Raw genomic sequence first — 15,526 nt, forward strand, 5'->3', positions numbered from 1 at the left:
TCAGAAGACAGAAAAGCATCCACTTCCTCCCGACACACAGCCTTTGTTTCCCTGTAATTCTCCAGGATTAGTCGTGACATTTTGAGCTGTTGGCAAGAAAACAGATATGAGCCCTACGGACTTCACCTTGGTTTCATCCACATAACCAACACCCTTACAACAAACCTAGGCATTGAAAAGCTAGCAGATGGTCCTGTTGTTTTCTTCTCTTTCACTCAAAATAAAGATGTGTTTCTGGCTTTAATGTCCCGCCTAATTGTACGTGGGGGATTGTAAACGCCGGCTAAAGTTAGTTTGGGAACTGAAGCCGGTGTCTGGGGCGGACACAGCTCGGTGTGCCCAGTGTTCTCCGGTGGTTTGAGACCACTGGCAAGCAGCTGCGTACTCCGTAGGAGAGATAATTACAATTGTAGAGCTCCATCCCTCCTTCTCATCGTGCCCTCTTGCTGATGTAGGCTTTTGAGGAACCCTAGAATTGAGGGCTGTTTTTAGTGGTTGTGTGTGACGTTCTTCTTCGTTATTCAGTTTAGTCATGTCACTAAAGCTGGAGTTAAGTTGGCAGGCAGAGGGACAGGATGTGTGTGATTGGTCAACCTTTGGAGAACACTAACAGCATGGTTACACTAACAAGGATGTTGTCCTTCTTGTCAGCTAAATATTGTTTGAGAGTGCAGCTTTTAAAATCCTCTGATGTTTAACCAACATGAAAAGTGGTTTTTTTATATTTCCCATAATGAGTTTGTTTTCTTCCTCTTACAGCAAATCCTCCGTCACTCCCGTGCTAACGCCTCCAAGGTCATTTTCCTGATCACCGATGGATACTCTAACGGCGGGGACCCCCGTCCGGTGGCGGCCGCTCTGAGAGAACGCGGGGTGGAGATCTTCACCCTGGGAATCTGGCAGGGAAACATCCGGGAGCTCCACGACATGGCCTCCCCCCCCAAGGAGCAGCACTGCTACCTGGTGCACAACTTTGAAGAGTTCGAGGCCCTGGCTCGACATGCACTGCACGAAGGTATGACGGACAGATGGGGATTACATAGGCTGATTTGTTGCGCCATAGAGTGCCACAGTGACGCGTCCTAAAACACGGAAGTAAGTTAGCATTTTACCACTTCCGGTTCCTTCGACAAAAACCAATGCAATTTCTCCATAGGATTTTGGAAAATAGCTGGAAATAAGGTCTGTGGTTGACACACATTGAAGAGACAGATCACGTTTTGTTCAGCTGGATAATATCCACGTCTACCCTACTTTTACAATATTTTCCAAAATCCTATGGAGAAATTGCATTGGTTTTTGTCGAAGGAACCGGAAGGAGTTTACTTCCGGGTTTTAGGACGCGTCACTGTGGCACACTATTTCTTTCTTTTTTAATGACAAATATATATTTTTCTTTTTACCAGCAAAATATGTATGCAAATGTAAACCCCCTCCCCGTAAAAAATAAATACAAATTATAGTAATAAATCAAAATAAAAAAGTATAGACCTAAAGTAATAAAAACATTATTATCCTATAAAGAAATATATAAATGTGAGTGCTGAATAATATTTAGAAAAGGGAATTTAAAAAGACATGCATACACATAAATACATGATATATGAATGGACATGAGGTTTTAACAGTGTGTTACTCTTTGTCTCCTTGATGCCTCCCATCATCCTCTCAAGCGATATTTCTAATGTGAAGGATTTACCCTTAGATTCAATGTTTACTTGGAGGAAGCAGATAATATTTAAAAATAGAATCTGACAACGTAAAATGGTTTCTTCTGTAATGTGCCGCCAACAGCCATTTAGCTTCACTTCCACACAGAGCGAAGCCCCTTTCCCACACTTGACGGGGGCTTTCCCACAATTTGGCGAAAAAGTGGGATTCCGTCATGGGTTTAAAACCTAAAATATCACCATAAACATCACAGCACTGAGTGTCTAGAAAGCTATAAATCCTACACAGGCAGCTTCTGAAATCCCAGGCAGTAGGTGCAGAAGAAAAGATCAGTGAGACGGCGGGGGGATAAGGGTGTGAGAACAAAAGCCAACACACACACTTCATTATCAGTCTGTCTTGAAGTCTGACCAGCGCCTCAACACACACACTTTTCAAACGTTGAGCCACATGTTGAGACACTCTTACTGGCCGTGGATCAAGTTGCAGAAATGACGCAAGAGACGTCTCCCCTCTTCCTCCATGGACCTCTCTGTCTTCCCGCTCTCGCAATAAAACGAAAAAAAGGGGGATGGGTTGAAATGTAGAAATAAAATATAAGTTTCCTCGCAGCCCAGCATCAAAGCTCGATCTGGCCTCAGATTCATTATTTTTTCTTTGAAAATGTCTTGGCTTGTGTTGGGTTCTTGTGTGTTTTGGAGGAATTGATATGCTTGGGGAATAAGGCAATGGCTGTTGCTTAAAGTCCGTTAACACTTGTGGCTTAAATGTACTTGTATTTATACATTTCTGTGGCTTAGGTGTTCATTTTGTGCTTTTATTTCTTGAGCAGATTATGTCACAAGTATGTTTCATTTAGTCTTTATAGCATAGCGTACAGAGCCTGCCAATATACTTTAATATTACGCAGCTTGTAAACCCTTTAAAATTGCTTTCCCTTAATCATGCACCTTGCAAGTACATGTGCCCGAAACCCCCACTTTTACTGTAACAACTTAAACTTTAGGTACCGGTAAATGCTCTGACTGCCAGGTGGTGAAATCTGATCCTTTCTGCAACCTGTGCTTCTTCCCTCTGTCCGTCCCTCAGACCTCCCGACAGGAAGCTACATCCAGGAGGATCTGTCGCGCTGCTCCTCTCTGTGTGACGCCGGCAGGGACTGCTGCGACCTGATGGCCAGCTGTAAGTGCGGCACACACACCGGACAGTACGACTGCATCTGCGAGAAGGGATACTACGGGAAGGGGCTGCAGCACGAGTGCACAGGTAGGACACACGGATGAGTGCCAGATTCTGCACTTCACCAGCCTTACCTTCATCTCAGCTGTCTCCTTACACCCTTCTTGCTACTGTCACCAATCTTAGAATATCTCAGCCAATGTACCTTTTATTGTTACAGAGCGGGGATGTGATGGTTTGTAATGATCTGGAAGGTCTTATGAGTTTGCCAACGGGGAAGTGAAGTTTAACCTAGTTGGAGTTAATTCGTAACTCACGTAATACATTCCAAAATGCTTGTAACGTGAGCATCGAGTGTGAAAATTAGACACAAGAAACACACCAAAACATGTGGGAGAGATCCTAGCAGCGCTGAGAGAGAACTGGGAAATAACTGTTTTCCAAACCAACGAATATTTCCCTTGCATGTCATCCCTTAAACACCTTGTTTTCTCAGGATGAATGCAGCTCATTAAGTCATGTACCCAGTTAATATGAGAAGGTGGATTTCCAATTTAAAAGAATCAGCTGCGTAGCTATCAAAGTAGGGAAAGCAAAGGCAACCTTATGAAGACCATTGTGTATTTTGGGGAGAGGCCAAGAATTGCAACAAGCTGACTGACACTGAGCTCACTGAAAAACGGTAACATCCCCCCATTAAAAGTCTGTTGCAACATTATTACTTTCCTGTTTTGGTTCATTCTTACCTTCGACAAACGGATTACTTTGCTTTTGCTTAGTTTGCCTTAGATATAGTTATTCGGAGTTCCTTACGCTTTCTCTTCGTCTTGTCCTCATCTCCTTTACCTGTCAGCGTCTCCTCCGAATCACAAGGATCTCTCTGTGAGTGAAAGTGAAATAAGCAGCCTGTCCACTTAACGCAGTGTAAGCTGTCCACAGGGCAGATCACTATCAACACACCCTTACTCTACTGCAGAGGTGGAGGACTGAGACAGTGACGTCCTTGTGTCAAACCACATCTCTTATGTCCTTTTCTTTCTTCCTCTCATGCACCAAAATGCTGCTGTCATTATAAAACAGCCTTTTTATTCTCTATTACCCAACCTGTTTTTCCTACTTCTGATTATGTTTAATGTTGGGGCTTTAGGACTTACTTTGTTATTGTTGCACCCTTACGTCATTGAAGTGAAATCTTCAGAAGTAGTTGCACTCGTGTATTCATGTATAGCAATAAAAAGTGAATCTTTCAAACGCAGGCATGTCTATGCATTCATTAGTGTGGCTTACACACATATGGAATCATTCCCTGGGTTTGGAAAACTGTACAGATCCATGAACTGTAAATCAAGCTGAAATAATGTGAAACCTACCCATGTAGATTTAAAGCGATAGGCTCTTATTTGTTGAGAAATACATAAACAGACTTTCTTTAAGGGTGAACACATGGGGGGTGTAGGAGGGCTTTCTTTCACCCTAATCTATTTTAAAGCCTCCAAATGTTTTATTTAACATTATTAATGAGCTTTACAACGTTTAAAACCCCACAAACAAATCGATCTATTAGGGACACTGTGTTGAATCTGCACTTCGCATGCCGTCCTCCCAATTTCTTGTAAATCCTCAATAAAGGCAAAAAAGACAGAGAAAAAAAATCATCTTAAAATTCAGGGTCATTTCTTGTATTCTCCGTCAGTTGATTGTGATGACTCCTGCAATCAGAGATAATACCATTTTAAATGAGATAATCATCTCTATCAATCCAGTGCAGTGACCCTTCTTTATGAGGAGAACCCCTTACATTCATCCTTTACTCCTATTGTAAGGTCCCAGTTGAGTTGCATTACATTTGTTTTGCTTGAGTGAGTTGCTTCAAATCATTCCAACACTGCAGACCGTCAAATTAAAAACACTCCCCAGCGGTCCGTGTAATGACACATTCATTTGTCTTCTAAAAGTCGATTCCCTGGCCCGTTAAATGTCCAAGTCAAACAGCGTTATGTTGCAATCAGATGCAGGTGGTCTCCATCACTCAAGCCTAAGGTGAAGGGTTGATACATTATTTTTACTCAACATGTAATCACCAAAGTCACAGAGCAACTTAGCAGTCTGTGTGATTGTTGGAGAGAAGAGCGACTCGCAGATGCTCCGGCTAGTGTGTGAGAGTGTGTTTGAGAAACTGCTGTGTTAAGGTTCACTCATTTAGACGCCTCACCTCAAGGACTGAGAAGAAACTAGCTTTGCAGAAATCTTGATCTAATAAAAGGAAACAATGGGCACTGATCCTGTTTGTGTGTTTGCCCTCTAGGTCTTCCTCTCTGTGCCCACATGGTTTCAATCCATAATCAGATTATGGGAAAAGAGGATAAAGCCATTTGAGTGACAGACAAGTTAAAATGATTAAGATTAGAGTTTAAAAAGTCCCAGAAAGTGAAGAAACAGCGACAGAGGGAGGATTAAAAAAAGTGAGAGTCAATGAAGAGGGCATCGGGGTCATCGTGCCAAAAAGCACGCCTCCCTAACCCTCATCAGATGTTGTCCAGACTGGAGCCCCACTTTGCTTATTAATCTTTTTTAATGGTTTAATTAATAGCAGAGCGCAGACTCAGCAGCTCGAAGGAAGGAAGGACACAGCGAGGCGCTGCGACCGCAACTGAGAAAGGCTTCCTCCGTCTGTCTCTCGCTCGTATAGGAATGTCTCGTGGGAGAGGGGTTGGCTATTTTGTTGTGGATATATCCTCGTAATATACTGCTGACATTTACCCACCGTGAGCTGAGCGAATACTTGGCAGGCTGAGCCTTGTTCGTCAGTTCTGGTTTGGTTAAGTGGTGCGAAATAGCCTAACATATGTTTTTGAACACTCCATTTATTGAAGGTTTTACTCTCTAATAACTCACAAGGCTCTTTTGAAGCAGCAGTGGCTCCAAAAGCAATTAGATTTGTGGCGAGAGTAACCCAGAAACATACAAGCAAACCCGACAAACTCTCGCTGTTTTCAGAAGAATCCAGCGCCTGTTGCTTTAACCTCAACAGACTTGGCTGAGCACAAAGGTGTTTGGTGAATTATGGGTACTCCGTCTGCGTCAGGGCTCTTGAGTGGCACACACACACACACACACACACACACTGCCAGAGTGGGACGCTGCATTGAGGCTCGATGGTGGGGGTGTGACTTCAGGTGGTCTCGTTGTCTAGACTTAAAGTTTTTATCCTTGTTGGATTTGTTTCCTTACGTTTAACAGCCTTTGACACATCTGAAGGCAATATAAGCCAACCTTCGGCCTGTCAGAGGATTATTATGATCATTGGCTTCGTTGGAAACACTCTCCAAATCCCCACAGTTCTCAGCGCTGTTGTTTATGAATCTGTCGACAGCCAAGTGAAACAGCCTCTTCCACAAAACACGATAGGAATCCCGGCAGATAGAAAACTGAGGACGAACCCTGTGTGGTTTACTCTGACAGGCCAAGCATGACATCTCCGTCTCCAATTCAAATTCCAATCTCAAGCCCTCCATATCTGCATCGCCGAGGATCACCGGAGGAATGGGGAAGTGGATAGGGAGAGAAGGGGAACATGCTTTCCTCCTGTCACACATTGTGCCTTATCAGCCTCTTCTGTAGCCTGAGAGAATGACAGCAGGTCTGGACTGTCTCAGCGTGGTGTCAGCAGCACTGGCTTTTGTTCTGCTGCTGAGGGGGGGGGGTGAGAGCAAAGACAGAAGAAAGCATGGCAGAACAAAAAGGGAAAGAAAATATGACAGGTGAGACGAAGGGAAAAAGATTTGCAGAAAGTTTTGCAGGCTGATTTAGACATAGGTTGTTTGTGGGTTACCACAAGAATACGCTATCTCTCTTGACTCTCGCGTCGTATATATCCGGTCAAATCTATGTTTCTCTGTCCGTATCTTTCATAATCTTTTTAGTGGTAGGGCCAAATACTTTCTCGGTTTCCAAGAATCAACTTTTATGCTCATTTTGAGCCAAAAATTGTGTGTGACACTCAAATATTCACAATACTTAGTTTTTGTTGATGGATGTCCTTGATAGGGATTCGAGGAAACGCTTGAAATGATGAAGATATGAGCTGTTGACTGTAAATGTGAGAGTGTAACAGAACACGTCCTCCTTTGAGTTGACACTGGAAGAGTATTTAGTGGAGTAAAAGCCTCTTGCTCCTAAGAGACGCGTGTCGGCATTGAGCTTTAACTCGACCCCGAACACACAATGCATCCGTTTTCTGTTTGTCACAAGGCACTGGCTGCAGCGTCTCTGTAAATATTTGCGGTCTTAATGTGAATGACCGGGAGGGGAAACCTCGCGGTGGATATAAATTAGATGAAGGAATTCAAATGACAGAAAGAGAGGTGGAATTTGTTAAGTGAAAGTGTTGCAATGGGAGGAATGTTGCTATCCTTATTTATTTTTCTTCCGCTCGCCTCACCCCCTCGTACGGAGGTCTCCAGCGTAAATATTTTGTGTCTGCGGTTATCCCCATCCCTGCAGCTCTTCTCGCGTTGCACTGTCACGCCAACACTTGCACAAGTACACACTACTCAGGGATCAACACATGTTTGGGGCATTCTTTGCGTGCAGACACCTCTGACCCATTAAAATGCACCACATTCAGGGACCTGACACACACCAGATGCCGGGCAACGCTGCAGAGCAAAGCCTGTCGGTATCACCTGAGAGAGAGCAGACACTCAGACTGTGGTCAGAAGAGATCACTTTTAACCACAGGTACATTTACCGACACTAAATTAATCTGTTGCGCATTAGATTAAATCTGTGTTGAGTAAAATATTTACAACACTAAAAATAAATCTAGTAGCTTTTATATTAAGACTTCTAACCCTTTGTGAACATAGGAGTGGATTAAGAGTCTCAGCATGTACAGTAGCCCAATGCCTTTCATTCATTTGCCATATGAATTAACATCTGATTTATTTGGGCATGAGTAATTGCACCAAGTTAAATCTGTTTTAAATGTTGCTTTGGTTCTCGTTAGGATTATAGTGACTATGCGAAAAACTATTAAATGAAGGTTTTGCTACCAGTGTTGAAAGTCTCTCCCGGCGGTGCTGCGGGACGAAAGGCCAAATGAGTCACTGAAAGGGTTTACTGCCTACAGTAGGAACACGTTTGTCATGGCACGCTGCCAATTCAATGTTGATGTTTTCTGGAAAGAAATGTGGCCCGATGATGGCACAGGAGGTCAAACACTTTGAGATAAAACATCTGCGCACTATGAATATTTACAGCGCATTTCATGGACTCTAGCCGGGAGTTTTCAAGATACCTTGATATTTCCCAGAAGGTCATTAACACCGCTGCCAGCAGACTCGACACTGTCCTTCTGTTTGCTCAGTCGTCGTAATTTTCACTTTTTTTTAGAAGTAAATATATTTCTACCAGAGCAGTGGATTTGGCCAACTCGTCCGACATGTTACATAAACCTGCGTATACAGACTTTTTATTTCCTCCAACTGCACACGTCTGAATCCCCATAGCATCAATAACCTCAGCAGACTGTCTGCTTCTGTGCAGAGGGCTCAAGTCCATCCAAGTCCTTGTTTCTAAACGCTTCGGTTGCTCAACATGACTTTTGGCTCAGTTTCGGTGCAGTTATGAGGCAGGGGGCAAATGCTGAGGAGGGTTAAGTACCACAACTACCCGGACCCCCATTAATTGCCTAAACTGATTGCATGTAAGTTAGGGCTGCTCAATTAATCATATTTTAATCGCGATTATGATTGTGGCTTGCAACGATTACGAAAACAACGTAATCGAAATAAAACGATTATTTTTGTATTATTGTTATTACTTTTTTTTTTTTTTTTCAGTTGAATTATACTTTAAGTTCAGGGTAATCAACTGTTAAAAACATACTGTTCAACATTTTCTTTCTCCAATAATAAATGGATGTTTTCAAAGTCAATGAATAATCGCATTTAATAATCGCAATTACAATTATTGACCCAAATAATCGAGATTATGATTTTTGCCATAATCGAGCAGCCCTAATGTAAGTTTGTGTTTTCCTTTGGTGAGCAGGGAGTGGGAGTGAGGGAGGGAGATTCCTCACCCTGGAGGGAGCCATGCGTCTTTAGTGGGGAATGGAGAGCTTTCAGTCACTGGGCCAAGATCACACTGGCTCAGTGCCAGACCTAGAGAACTACCACCAATAAGCTCAGTCATAATGATTATTTATCTGGAAGTGATTTACAACTCTTAATTTATCACGAGAGATTCTGAAATATTATGTTAGAAGAAGTCAGACACTTCGAACATCAAACTGATTTCAGACGAAGGAAATGGGCTTAAAAAATGTACGTTTGAACTATAAAGTGTATCCTGTTGCTTGAAAGAAAAAAAGTAACTTAGGAGCATCTTAACCTCGTGGCATTGCAATACAAATAAATAACAAATAACACCAAGACTCATTCATGACAGCATTCAATGCAATGTTGAATAACATACGTTTGAATTAATGACATTTCCAGTGTGCCTGCTGCGAATTCAACCTCAGATTAAAGAGGGAGATAAAGATTAAAATGATTATCTATCACTTTGGTAACAGAGAAATATCCAAAAGTCATGGTAAAAAGCTGTGAAAACAAAGCCCAAGTTATTCTTTTAACAAGCGAAATATAGGATTGGAGAGAAATGTATCAACACGAGGTTTAGCAGAACATTTGGCAGTTGACCAAAACGCCTGGAAATACGTATTTTGTCCTGGTTTTTAAAGAGCCCAGTGCCTAGCTGCCCTCAGGTGTTGTCCGATAGTCTTTCATGTCACTTGCTGTTTGAAGTTTGAGTTTTAGAGCTGTATACATCAGTGTTGAAATCCATTTCATCCCCTCCTTCAACACCACATGTTTCAGCCCCGCTCCACCCTCCCCCCGCTCATTAAACGACACATATAGGTCTGTAAAGAGCCTTAATTGATGACTACTGCTGCCGTGTTTGTAGGTCAGGGATGTTGTAAAGCTGACACGACTTGTGTTAGGCTGCTCTGTGCGTGTGTGTGATTAAAAAAGGAAAAAGAGACAGAGATGAAGGAGGAAGGGGAGCTGTAAACTGGGCCTAATAGGACCCTCCTCTGCAGGAGAGCATGAAAAACATCGAGCCGTGAAACAGCCATAGGTGTGAAGCACTACCTCACTGTGTCATTAACACGCCATCTTTCTTTCCATCGCCGTGCCAATGTGTCTTTTATTTTCCACCTGCGTTATTCTAGTAGTCCTCATAACCCCTCCAGGTACTCCCCCCTCTTCTCTCCATATATCAGAGCCTCTCTGTAGCTACTGCACCGTGTCAGCAGGTGCTTTAAACCCAACGATGGTTTACAGAGCAGGAACACCTCTTGTTGAATCCGCTGTGATCTCATCCCTAGCTCGAGGACTGGAAACTCAAACCAAACTCTCAGCGTCATTATACTCAACAAGCAGACGTTGATTTCTTTGACATCATTAGGACGTTTTCTCGAGTACGAAATGATTAATTTAACAGCAAATTGTATTGATAATGATAAAGTGATAGTTTTGTTTGGTTTACTAATGCGTCGGTTATCAAATTGTTGTTGATTTTCAGTCTCTACTAGGGATGCCAGCGATTATTCGATTTTTCTAATATTCGTTACAGTCTCCATAATTGGGTCTGCGGCGAATAATCGATTAATATTCGCCAGGGCTGTCCGATTTTCGAATTTGATCATGGTCAGTTTCTGGCACCCCTAGTCTCTCTACTACTGTTTTTTACACAAATGACTAGTTAGCTATATACATTATTTTTCGTGGAATTATGATATTGATATAGTCTGATAGTTAATTGATGCACTTATTGTATCTTCAAAAAGAAGTCAGGATGTAAAACAATCACACAACAGCAAATGTCATTAGCAATAGCTCACATAATGGATATCTTAAATAAACATCACAGTTTTTGGTTTGTTTTGTATGTTATGGATGTTTAGGGGTTATTTGGTACTTGTCACGTCACCAGTCTTGATGTTATGGGATTAAACACTTGCTCAGATTTGACAAAACACTCAGAAATCTGCGTCTAATGACTAGACGGCACTGATAAAAAATAACGGAATAATATTCACAAATATATATTCATATATATATATCTTAGGGGTTTAGAACTAGAATAATAACTTGAGGCTCTGCTTAACGGCATCATGAGCAACGCTGTATAAAGTATTCACAAACAACATCCTTGCTAATGAATCTCTTATGAACTCACACTGAAGCCAGGAATGATAATGTTGTTTTTCTTCTAAACACTTTTTAAATCATTATCTTGTGCGCCTCGACTTCACACAGTGTTGACAAAGAGCACATTGTTATGAGGCAAAAAACAACAACCGACTTCAATGCCGTGACTTTACGCACTTAAAACATTTGAACTTCTTAATGCTTCCATTTCTCTCTCGTACATAATTTAAACTGACAAATGAGCCCGTGGGAATTTAAGGTGGCCTGACTTCCTCCTCATTTGGCTTCCTAAGTGCTTCTCTCCAGTGGGCTTTTCAAGGCCTTTGCCCTTTCTTCAAATCTAACATGTTTGTCCCTCTCGGTGACCCCTATCCGTCTCTCACCGACCCTCTTCAGTGCTCCCTCCCACTTCCTTTCACTTTCTGATTTTCCCGAATCCCTCCAGTTTCTGGGAGGTGATGAAGAAGGACACACTCTACACGTCACAGGCTCAAAGGTCACAGGCTATAAGGATGGAGGAAGTCAGCATCTGCCAGCTTTCTGGAAGAAGAGCATCTGTCTCTATTCCATTGTATCTCGCTATCTGACCCACCAATCTGTGTGTGTGTGTGTGTGTGTGTGTGTGTGTGTGTGTGTGTGTGTGTGTGTGTGTGTGTGTGTGTGTGTGTGTGTGTGTGTGTGTGGACGTCTGATAACACATCCTTCACGCTTGGAATTTGGTGAAACGGTCATGTGACACAAACGGAAATGAAAACAGGCGTTCCGAGTGGTATGCTACGCTGTCCCTCAGATCGCAGTCTTTTATCACAGCACACTGAAATCTGTAATCACGCTCACCAGACTGAGGACCAACCTGTGTTTGTACAGTTGTTTAGCGGTTAGCCTCGTCCCCCCGTTGGATCCCAGTGTTCCCGGAGTCTGTAATAAGCGCGCAGGACACTCTCCTTTTCCTTGGGAATCCATAACAAGTATCTAGCAATTGCGGTGAGGTCATTCTCCCTCTGGGAATAGGATGGAATAATAAGCAGGAAAACGGCGACTGAACTACCTCAGTTTCCTTCTCCAAAGAATGCATCCCAGTGCAGGAGTTTGACATTCTTGGGATCCGGGGGTCCGTGGAGGTCCGTTTCCCCCCAGATGGAGGCTGTGTAGGTGGACAGCTGTGCAAGACCCCCCCCGCCCCTTTCACTTCACAATCCAGCTGGAGAGCAGACCGGACTTCGATGCGACTGTCGATGTGATTTAGAGCATCCTTCCTGACATGTCACGGAGATGGGATTCAGGTGACCCATGCATTGAGGTCGGAAAACTCCAGCGACTAAACCAGGTGACAGCTGTCTGTAGGCCGACTCTCTCAGTGGATTTCAAGTCTGAGACCTTCTGCTAAAAGCTTCCTGCTTCATGATGAGCAGCTGAAATAGTCTTTTTATAGAAATGGAATGGTTTCAGTGTTATGCTAAGGGCCGCTCATCGAGGAGGGATTTTCTTATTAACAGAACATAATGTTTGGCCCTCATTTTTCCAGTTCGCATTGGTGCTACACACACGGTAGCTTCTTGGTAGAACAGGACCTCACAGATTCATCTTGAGGTCATGAGTCCTGAAACATGGGGAACTGCCATATGGAGCAATGCTATTGTGAATTGTGGACAGATGTGGGAGCTTCTTTGTTATGGTGGCTTGTCACTTAGGCCACCAACAGTCTACTGAATGCAGCGGTCCACATGAACTTTGCATGAGATGCCTATAGTCTGCTGGCTCCGACTTGACGTATAAAATATTTGTTGTTTACCTGAAATTAAACTGTATACTGCGGACCAGTTTCTTCACGTCTCTGTCAGCCCTTTGCATGAACATATGTCGTTCTCTGTGCACCAGACTATACGTTTTAATTGTCCATTTTGAATTGTCTATTATTGCACGGATGGGAAGTCTCAAAGTTTCCTCGCGTGTGAACATTGTTTTTTTTACCCTGACACCGTAAGGCCAAACTTAACAACATTTGTGTGAGAGCCTTTGACCACAAGTGTCCAGGCCTGTGTCCAGATTTAGCAGCCCATTCGTAATATTGCTCCACTTCCTTTGCACTCTATTGTTTGGCTTTGAAGACTGACAGAATTGGGTCACGGCGTCTCAAATATTAAAAGGAAAAACTGAGGATTTTTTGACTTTTACAATCTGCTTTGCACATAATGCCCATCATGTACGCTACTTGTGTCAGTTATCTTTCCTACATCTAAACGTTGTCTGTTTTGTTCAGTGTAGAAACAAAAGAGGGTTTCCAACAGTAGATTTATATTGGATGAAGTCATCGACGTTCTGGTCATATGCTTCGGCTTCTTAAGTTATTCTTTGATCACATTTGAAAACCAGAAGTCGTTTGAAGACTATATCTTGGTTTGGCACAGAGAAGATAAAAAGATAAAAATAGATTTTAAATGCTCATATATCACCAAAGTAAAGTATTAAAAAAAAGTATTGTTATTTGGAATTTCTTCTATCTAAGATGCAGAGTCATCAGTGTTTACTTTTCACTGTTCATTGTCAAAAGCCCAAACAAAACAAAAGTCAGTGATATTTTAAGGTGAACGTTTTTTTAGTTAATTCCCGTTGTAAAACCGAGTGGCTTATGTTTAAGTTAACATGTGGGAAGCAGGGTGTGTTTGAAAAGCGTATGGATCATCCTGGGAGTTTGCAAGCATGTGTTTGCTGGTTTTGTTGAACTTTATTGTTAGAATATGTCCCTTTCAGATAAAAAACCCCTCTCTCTGTTTGTCGTTGTGGCGGAGGGGGCAGATGTTCTCGCTCTCCCTCTGGAGCTCCTTTCATCGTTTCCTCCCAGTCTGTTTTTAGGCCTGGCTAATCGAACACAGCCTCCCCCTAGAGACTCAGAGATTCTCATGTGATAGTAACTTTGGCTCCCGGACCAGACGTGTCTGCCAGTTGAAATGACTTAGTTCGTATTAGGAGAAAGGACTTTAACAGATGAACTGGCCTGCGCTCGGTTTTGTGGTTTTGTCTTGGTTTTTGAGTCCTTATTTAATCATAAGGCTATATTCGTATATTTATTATGTTGGAAATGTTGTGACAGCTTACATAGTTGACACTTTAATGAGTTCAAGTCCTTGGATTCAAAATAAAGTTTGGAATTATTGCTGTCTGGGTAATATTTTTAAGGTTTACATGTTTTGGAGTACTTCTGCATTATGTAAAGGACGTCGTGTAGAAAGTAGAAGAAAGTGAACAACATTTAGGTCTAAAAATGATTTGTGTGATATCCTAGTTATCATAGTCTGTTTCAGGCTAGTAGCTATAGGCTAGCCGCTACTAGCATACCATGGATGTATTATGAAGTCAGTTGCTTTTTTACAGATAAAGATACAGATATGCCTTATTGGAAAATCATTAATGGATTAAAAAAAAAATATCAGTTTATCTAATCTCCCATCTTTTCTTAAAGAGTTATGTTCAGTTTACTCGCACATTTCCAAAACGGCATTTTCAAAACATTAGAAAAATCGGAAAGTATGAAAGCCAGTGATGTTATGATAAACCATTTACCTACATTATTAGTCACAGTCTCTCAAATATTGCTTTAACTTTTAGATAAATAGCTTAATGATCACCGAGGCTGGCTCTTTCCTCTCCTAACCTCATCACACACAGTAGTTCCCTTTGACCGGCTGCTTCTCCATATGCTACCAAGCAGCCCAGACACAGCAGGCTCTTTCTGTTTTACGGTCATCTGGCCCGCTGACGGTCCACTTCCTCTCCAAATGAAAGGTGCAGTGCAGCAGCAGAGTTGACTCCACAGCCATAGGCAGTATATCCACGGACCCAAACCCAGACTGCTGCGGGGTCCAAACACCATTAGTTCCAGTTTGGGGTCTGAAGTTTGGCTCCACGGAGCAACGATACATTTGAAAGGAAATCCTCACGGGTTTGTCCTCATTCACCTTCCAGTTTTTCCGTTTTATTTTATATCGATGGCTGTTCCTTCCTTTCTCATTTAATCCCTTCCTGTCCATCCTTCGTTCCAATCGTTATAGCCAGAAGGCTCTTTCTGAACTCTGTGTGTGACCATTTGTCTGTCTGTGTACATTTCAACCTGCCAGGATTTGAAATGTTATATATTTTCAATACAGTATTTCCACTGTTGCGCTGCGGGTGAGTTACGATTCACATTAAAAATAACTAGGCTTCCTGTAAATCTTAAATGAAGCTGTAAAACTGGAGCAGAGCGGACACTTTTAGCTGCCCTTCAGGCGTCTTATGTGACATCCCTCCTCCGAGTTAAAGGGCACAGGATGGAGTAGTTGCGTCAGATGGACACACATACACACACACACACACACACACACACACACACACACACACACACACACACACACACACACACACACACACACACACACACACACACACACACACACACACACACACACACACACAAC

General features: G+C 42.5%; 1 protein-coding gene across 1 annotated transcript in view; it reads left to right on the plus strand.

Annotated features, from left to right (window-relative positions):
• The first annotated feature begins 828 nt into the window (after positions 1-828).
• The window catches only part of svep1 (sushi, von Willebrand factor type A, EGF and pentraxin domain containing 1), a 53,834-nt gene continuing 39,136 nt past the window's right edge, over positions 829-15,526 (plus strand). Inside the window, exons 1-2 of the mRNA XM_010797502.1 lie at positions 829-1,015; positions 2,761-2,937. Coding sequence (XP_010795804.1) covers positions 928-1,015; positions 2,761-2,937 — 265 coding nt within the window. The 5' untranslated portion in view covers positions 829-927. The remainder of the gene's footprint in view (positions 1,016-2,760; positions 2,938-15,526) is intronic.

This window comes from Notothenia coriiceps, unplaced genomic scaffold (assembly GCF_000735185.1).
Source record: "Notothenia coriiceps isolate Sejong01 unplaced genomic scaffold, NC01 NC01_scaffold00038044, whole genome shotgun sequence".
NCBI classification, from domain to species: Eukaryota; Metazoa; Chordata; class Actinopteri; order Perciformes; family Nototheniidae; genus Notothenia; species Notothenia coriiceps.